General features: G+C 42.5%; 1 protein-coding gene across 1 annotated transcript; it reads left to right on the forward strand.

The window, feature by feature from the left end:
• Positions 1–5,064: 5,064 nt before the first annotated feature.
• On the forward strand, positions 5,065–7,088 carry LOC115731299 (NAC transcription factor 47-like). Its single transcript, XM_030661956.2, has 3 exons — positions 5,065–5,359; positions 5,481–5,785; positions 6,557–7,088. The coding sequence occupies exons 1-3, from the start codon at positions 5,194–5,196 to the stop codon at positions 7,073–7,075; spliced, it is 990 nt and encodes a 329-aa protein (XP_030517816.2). The 5' UTR covers positions 5,065–5,193; the 3' UTR covers positions 7,076–7,088.
• Positions 7,089–7,749: the final 661 nt, after the last annotated feature.

Raw genomic sequence — 7,749 nt, forward strand, 5'->3', positions numbered from 1 at the left:
TACATGGACGCCCAAATGATCGCGAAAGAAAAGAAAAATCTGCCTATCAAGTTTATGCACAAAAAGGGGATGGGGCCCACAACACCATTACTCAGGACCAGTATCAGACCATCATAAAAAATCTGAGCCAGTTGAAGACTACTGATGAGAGTGCAAGTTTTTCAGGTACCCTTCTATCCCAAGAAAATTCTATTTCGGTAAATGCTTGGATAATCGATTCAGGTGCTAGTGATCATATAATTTGCACCAAGAATTTATTTTCCCATATTGATGAACGATCCCAATTCCCTCTATCGGTGCGACTTCCAAATGGAAACACTACTCAAGTCACAAAAAGTGGCACGGTTCAGCTTGGGCCAAATTTTGTCCTTCGCAATGTTCTATACATTCCTGAATTTGAATTCAATCTCCTTTCTGTCTCGCGAGTTTGTCAAGATAATTCTTGCAATGTCATTTTCAATTCCGACAATTGCTTATTTCAGGACCGTATGTATGGCAAACTGATGGGCTTGGGTAAAGTTGAAGATGGTTTGTTTTTCTGGATCAATTCTCCTGGAGATTTAAAATCCTTAAATAAAGGCATTTCTTGTAATGCTACTACTATTAATAAAAATCTCCTTTATCACCAGCGATTGGGTCATAGTGCAAAATTTCCTCATCCGAAATGTCCAATATGTCCCCTAGCTAAACAATCCAGACAATACTTCCCATTGAGTACATCTCGAGCTATTCGTCCTTTTTCACTAATACACATTGATATCTGGGGCCCCTATCATACGGCTCATCGCGATGGTTCTCGTTTTTTTCTCACAATTGTTGATGATTTTTCACGTGCCACTTGGACTTTTCTCATGCATTCTAAAGGTCAGACCATTTCCAAGTTATCGAATTTCTTCTCTATGGTCAAGAATCAATTCAATACATCTGTCCAAAAAATTCGGACGGATAATGGACGTGAATTTCTTTCCCATGATTGTCAATCTTTACTTACTTCCCAAGGCATTCTTCATGAGACCTCCTGCATCTATACTCCACAACAAAATGGGATCGTGGAACGAAAACATAGACATCTCTTAGAGGTCGCACGAGCACTCAAATACCAAGCTTTTATTCCCGAACAATTTCGGGGTGATTGTGTGATCACCGCTACTTATTTGATTAACCGCATGCCGAGTAGAGTTCTTGGTGGTACTACACCTTTTGAATTACTTTATGGAAAATTGCCTTCAATTGATCATCTGCGGACTTTTGGATGCTTGTGCTATGCAACAACTGTTGGGACTCGGACCAAAATGGATCCTCGTGCCACTCCATGTGTTTTCATGGGGTACCCCACTTTACAAAAAGGTTATCGAGTCATGGAGATATCTACTAGAAATTTCTTCGTTAGCAGGGACGTTGTTTTCCATGAAGATGTCTTTCCTTTTCAAGATGAGACACCTTCATCCTTGACCATTTCAGAACGTCAAAATTTTCTAGAAGAAGATGATACTGTGACTCCCTTCGCTCCATATCTTGTTGCTCCGACAGTACCGGTTGTATCGGCTCCAGTAGAAAGGACAGATGCGACATCGGCAGAATCTTCCCCTGCGGATGTCTCTTTATCTCCTATTGCCGATTATCCATCGTCACCAATGGCATCCTCTCCAAAACCTTCTCCGGTGACTCCGGTTCCCGCCGAGCAACCACGACGTTACGGGCGCACTATTCGACCGCCTACATGGACTAAAGATTATATACGTTTCGCATCCAAAGCTTCAAGAAGCCACTATCCTGTATCCTCATATGTCTCTTTTAGTCGTCTTTCTCCCACATATACATGTAGCATTAGCCGAATCTCTCAAGAACAAGAGCCATCTTCATACCAGGAAGCCGCACGAGATCCTCGATGGCAAAAGGCGATGGAAGCGGAACTCAATGCACTTGTTGAAAATCACACATGGGACATCGTTCCTCTACCGGAACATCGAAAGCCCATTGGATGTAAATGGGTCTACAAGATAAAATTCAAAGCTGATGGCTCTGTCGAGCGATACAAGGCACGTTTAGTGGCACAAGGTTTCACTCGGAGGGAGGGTTTCGATTACCATGAAACTTTTTCACCGGTTGCAAAGGAAGTGACTGTCCGTTCTTTTTTTGCAATTGCGGCTGCACGTCACTGGTCCCTTCATCGGATGGATGTCAACAATGCCTTTCTTCATGGAGATCTTGATGAAGAAATTTACATGAATCTTCCACCGGGATTACGCAGACATGGGGAGTCGCATGTATGTCGTCTTCGCAAATCCCTATATGGTCTCAAGCAGGCTTCCAGACAATGGTATGCCAAGTTCACAGATGCTCTAACAGCAGCGGGGTTCCAGCACTCAAAACATGATTATGCACTTTTCACTTGGACCTCAGGTGCTGCGTCCATTTATTTACTGATTTATGTTGATGACATACTTATCATGGGAAATGATGAGTCTCGCATTGAGAAGTTCAAGAAATATTTGCACTCTACATTCCACATCAAGGACTTAGGAGCCCCGAAATATTTTCTTGGCATTGAAATTGCTCGTTCTGATAAAGGAATCAACCTTAGTCAACGGAAGTTCGCATTAGAGATTGTGTCTGAAGCCGGCCTATCGGGATGCAAACCTGCCGTTATTCCCATAGAGCAGAACGTCAAGATGACAACTCATGAATATGATTTAGGGACTTCTGCACCGATCGAAGATCCACTCATTGAGGATCCATCGGGATATCAGAGACTTGTTGGGAAGTTGATATACCTTACTATGACAAGACCCGACATATGCTATGCGGTTCAAATATTAAGTCAATTCATGCATCAGCCAAAGCAATCTCATATGAACGCGGCATTAAAGGTAGTTAGGTATCTGAAGGGGTGTCCAGGACTCGGAATTTTTCTATCTCGCGATCGCAACACGAAAATGACAGCCTTCTGTGACACGGATTATGCAACTTGTCCAATGACCAGAAGATCTATTACTTGGTTTCGCATAAAATTGGGAAAGTCTCTAATTTCATGGAAAACCAAGAAACAAACAACAGTATCCTTGTCATCTGCAGAAGCGGAATACCGCGCCATGGCCAAAACTGTTTGTGAAATAGTATGGTTACGAGGTTTATTCTCTGACCTCGGGGTACATGTGGAAAGCCCAACCGAATTATTCTGCGATAATGATGCGGCACTCAAGTTGGCGCGAACCCAGTTTTTTCATGAAAGGACAAAGCACATTGAAGTTGATTGCCATTTCACTCGAGACAAAATTCAAGAAGGCATCATTGTCACTAGAGGGATTGGGACTGTGGAACAACCTGCAGATATTTTTACCAAACCGTTGTGTCAAAGGCAGCATTCATATCTCCTAAGCAAGCTTGGCGTCCTAGACATATATCGGCCGTCGGCTTGAGGGGGAGTGTTGGAGATCCTCATAATTAAGGATCGGATTGCAATCTTCTTGATTGAAGATTACATTCGGGGATTATGCGGTTGATTGATTTTGTGTATAATTATTTTCCTTTTATTTTTTGTCTTGTCAATATTATTTATACACAACTGTACAGACGATACTTTTAGAACAGAATAGAACAAAGCTTTCTTTGTCATCTTCTTTCAGTCATCTTCCTCGTCTTTGTCATCTTCTTTCAACCAGCAAAAGACTTGACCACTAAAAGTTTAGTCGCCTACATCTTTATTGGTTCAAAGTCCAAAGTGATCATCTTATGGATTCCCACTTGACATCACCACCAAAGCTTTGCACGATTGTGTCTTGATTACTTAATTAGGAGGATCAAGGGCAATCAGAATAGGTAGACGCTCCGAGTTAAAAGATAGGCGGCTTGAGCTAATCCGATGATTATAGCTTACAAACATACAAATATTTTACCTGACGTTTGGATAATGTATTATAATTTTTTGAAAAAGCAAAACAAAAAGAAGATTCAGAAGGTTTAAATAAAAAAAATCCTAGGGGTAAGTGTGATTGTGACTTCAACAGGGTGAGTACCAATGAGGACCAAGGGAAGAGGAGCACGTGTCTAGAAACTATCTGGAGAGGATGTAGTGGAATTTGACATGGGATTTGAGCCTCGTTCGTCCGTTATTCTGCGGCCATCTCCATTTCTCCTTGATTGATTCTACGTAGGATTGTGGAAATCTGTAACGACTCGCCCACGTGTGACCCTTTTTTTTTATCTCTTTTTCATAAGAAACATTAGTCCTAATTTCATGTTCTGTGTTTTTTTATTTATTTATGACATACTAAGAATAGAATATTTTTAGCATTCAATGTTGTCTATGTGAATTATCGAGTACCCTTGGACATGAAAAGCCAAAAGGTACTATATTACTTTTCCGGCAAAATATAAAGGTTTATTCAAATTGTAAGAAAATATGATTAATTGCATGTAAATCTACGTAGCAACATGTACGTTCCAATGAAAGTTTCAAGTATTGCAGATTTTAAAAAACGAAAAGTTAGGTGTGTTAACCGCAAAATTTTCATTAAGAAAAAATTAAAAGGTAAAGGCAGGTATGGGTAGGGGCCACAAGAAATCCGCCCCCGAGGTGCCTTGCCCGTATGGGGTAGATTTTCCTTGTGTAAATTTTCGTCATGCCCCACGGGACATGAGGCAAGACTATTGGCGGCGCGACGGAGGGATAGTACTAGCCCTGCCTTGCACGTTAATCCAATATAGCAGCTTGCCACATCATCAGCCATGTCAGCATTCGCCGTAACGCCGCATTTGCTTCACGCGGGGTGGCGAGGGAACACTGGGTCTCACGGGGCAACGCATGTCTATCCCTAGGTTAAAAAAAAGTCAACCCATTGCATAAATCTTTCCTCGACCGCGATATTGTATAAATAAATATCCTCTTTAGTTGAAAATAAGAGTTGATTAAGGCGATAGAGATGAAGTCTGCGTAACAATAATTAAAACTTTTTGAGTTGATTTCTTCTCATCTCTTGTATTTTTTTTCCCCCATGTAAGGACAAGCTCCCACAACTATAAAAAGGGGCTTCGTACCTTCCCCCTTCTCCCAGATAGAAAAATCAAACTTGTCTTTGTAGGATTGCAGCTTAACTTGTCCTGATCATTGACAAGTTTGACATCTTGCAGTTTAGTTCTTAAGCTCCCCAAAAAAGAAACCACCCAAGATTTCGAAATTTTGCTTCATCAACAATGAAGAATTGCCTCCAGCCAAGCCTCCCACCAGGTTTCAGGTTTCATCCAACAGATGAAGAGCTCATCCTCCATTACCTCAGAAAGAAGATGACCTCCACTCCTCTTCCGGTCTCCATCATTGCTGAAGTTGATCTCTACAAGTTTGATCCGTGGGAATTACCAGGTAGCTTTCTTCTTCCAATAATAACAACTTCAATGATTTTTTTTTTTTGGGTAATTCTTCGCATAGATACAAGATAACATGGCTTAGAGTGGTGGTGGTAAATGTTTCTGAATGTTATTAGGCAAGGCAGCATTCGGGGAGACAGAGTGGTACTTCTTCAGTCCTCGGGACAGGAAGTACCCGAACGGTGCGAGGCCGAACAGAGCAGCAGCGTCGGGGTACTGGAAGGCAACCGGGACGGACAAGATCGTGGTGGACTCTTCCACCGGCGAGAAGCTTGGTGTGAAGAAGGCGCTCGTGTTCTACAAGGGGAAACCTCCCAAAGGAATCAAGAGCCGGTGGATCATGCACGAGTATCGCCTAGCGAGTTCTCTCGTTCCCGTCTACAGCGACAAACCCGGCAAGCTTAAAGAGTTGTCCATGCGAGTATGTACACCGATCTCTTGTATTGACACATATCTTACGCATGCTTAAGACCGATTTATAATTCTTCAAGTCACGAGAGTACTTTAAATGGGATCGATCTAGGTGTAATCCTGTCGAAAGTTAATTAGGTGATTCGAGATCATGTCTAAACATATAGAGTGAATAGGATCTATCATAATATGTGCCAACCAAATAACTCCAAATCTCTTATTTCGTTTGATATAGCTCGCTGACTTGCCACGTGTCGTTAATTTATTGGTCTCTACATGCATTATTGGATCAAAACCACCTCAGAACTAGGCATGAGAGTCTTTGTCTTCACAGAAAAGAATCGCTTCAAAGGGGACAAGGACATGTCTCGTTTGTGGAAGCATTCCTTCTGATCCCTTCCACACAAAAAATATAATCATCAAGCCAGTAAGATAACAATATTCTCAATTATTAGCTCACCTTACTTTATATGGGCAAGGAGGAAAATTAGCTAATGGACCCCCATTTTCTATTTCTAGAAACTTGCTTGCATCACGAGCACCTTCTGGGGACCATATAGGTTAGTGCTAATCTCACTGCCTGGAGATGACATGAGCCATCCTTATCCTAACTTTATTTTTTTTTAAGGAAATTATTGAAGGGATGATTGCTATAAAATAATTTAGGGTTTTGCTAACGTATAAGAATGAAAGCCCCCACCCAACTTGCGGAAAAACTCTTTTTTGCCACGTGAACTTTGGTACTTAACATTAATTAAACACCACTACTCTTTCGTCTTAGTTGGACGAGTGGGTTCTCTGTCGCATCTACAAAAGATCCAGCGCAGCATATTCCCCAGCACCAATGGCGACAGCCAGCGACGATGAAGGAGAAGAGCAGCACTTGACTCAAGAAAACATCAGTAACGACCCCAACAACGTGGGTGCGATCGAGCCCGCGACGAAGATGAGCTGTTCCTCTTCCTTCTCCAACTTGTTCGACGCCGTGGACTTCTCGATGCTGAGGAACATCCTGTCGGACGATTATAATGGCCAGTGCAGCAACGCTGGTGATGTTGGCGACCTACTGGTCTCGACTCAGGTTGCGAATGGAGTGGGTTTGGATCGGACGATGTTTCAGAGCCTTCCTCAGTTGACGAGGTACTCGGCTTCGCAGAATCCGCTCAAGCGCAAGTACTTGTGGAACGCAGATTCAGAAGCGGCGAGCTTGTCGACGAGAAATTTGATGAGCCAGACGTTCTTGGATCAGCATGTGCTCTTGAGCCCACCACATGTTTATGATCAGTTTCAAGGGTTTTGAATTGGAAGTTCTCTGTTGTTACGAGGAGACTGGTTGATTTAACTTAGCATTTGTGCATAGTCCACCGTTAGTGAAAGATATGTTGTACGTCATATATATGAGATTTAATGATTATGTTGTTTGATCACCCCAGCTCTGAAAATGGCATTGAAAGGAATTGGAAAATAAAGATATGTTTGTATAGAGCAATGGCATCACCGTGCCTCGATCGTAGCATCATCGTGACTAGAGGTGTCAAATGGGTGGGTTCGCTCGGGTTTGGGTCGGGTCGACTATGGTCCAATCCATATTGACCCGTCTAACCCGTTTTGACCCATATTTAATGATCCATACTTTACCCAACCCATGGCTAATCCATACCCGACCCGACCCATTTTGACCCATATTACCGAAACACACTAATATAAAACCTATACGCCTGCCGCCACCACCGCCTCCACCCACCGCCCATCGCCACCATCGCGGCCCGCTGCCCGATTTCGACAGAAGTGCCTGAAGCAAAGATTTTTCTATTCACACAACTACTCGGGCATCTTATGCAAATAGAGAAGTCATTCTCGAGCTAATGATTCTATCAATTTCAACCACTCGAGAACACTCGAGTCCGTGACTACTGTAATTTCTCTCTGTTCTTATGTTCAGTATCGGAGGGACTCAATCGTGAAGTTTCGGAA

Source organism: Rhodamnia argentea, chromosome 7 (assembly GCF_020921035.1).
Source record: "Rhodamnia argentea isolate NSW1041297 chromosome 7, ASM2092103v1, whole genome shotgun sequence".
NCBI classification, from domain to species: Eukaryota; Viridiplantae; Streptophyta; class Magnoliopsida; order Myrtales; family Myrtaceae; genus Rhodamnia; species Rhodamnia argentea.

Coding starts and splice junctions, on each gene's coding strand:
- LOC115731299 (XM_030661956.2), top strand. CDS start 5,194: ATGAAGAATTGCCTCCAGCCAAGCCTCCCACCAGGTTTCAGGTTTCAT. Junction 5,360..5,480: donor TGATCCGTGGGAATTACCAG/GTAGCTTTCTTC, acceptor GAATGTTATTAG/GCAAGGCAGCATTCGGGGAG. Junction 5,786..6,556: donor TTAAAGAGTTGTCCATGCGA/GTATGTACACCG, acceptor CTTTCGTCTTAG/TTGGACGAGTGGGTTCTCTG.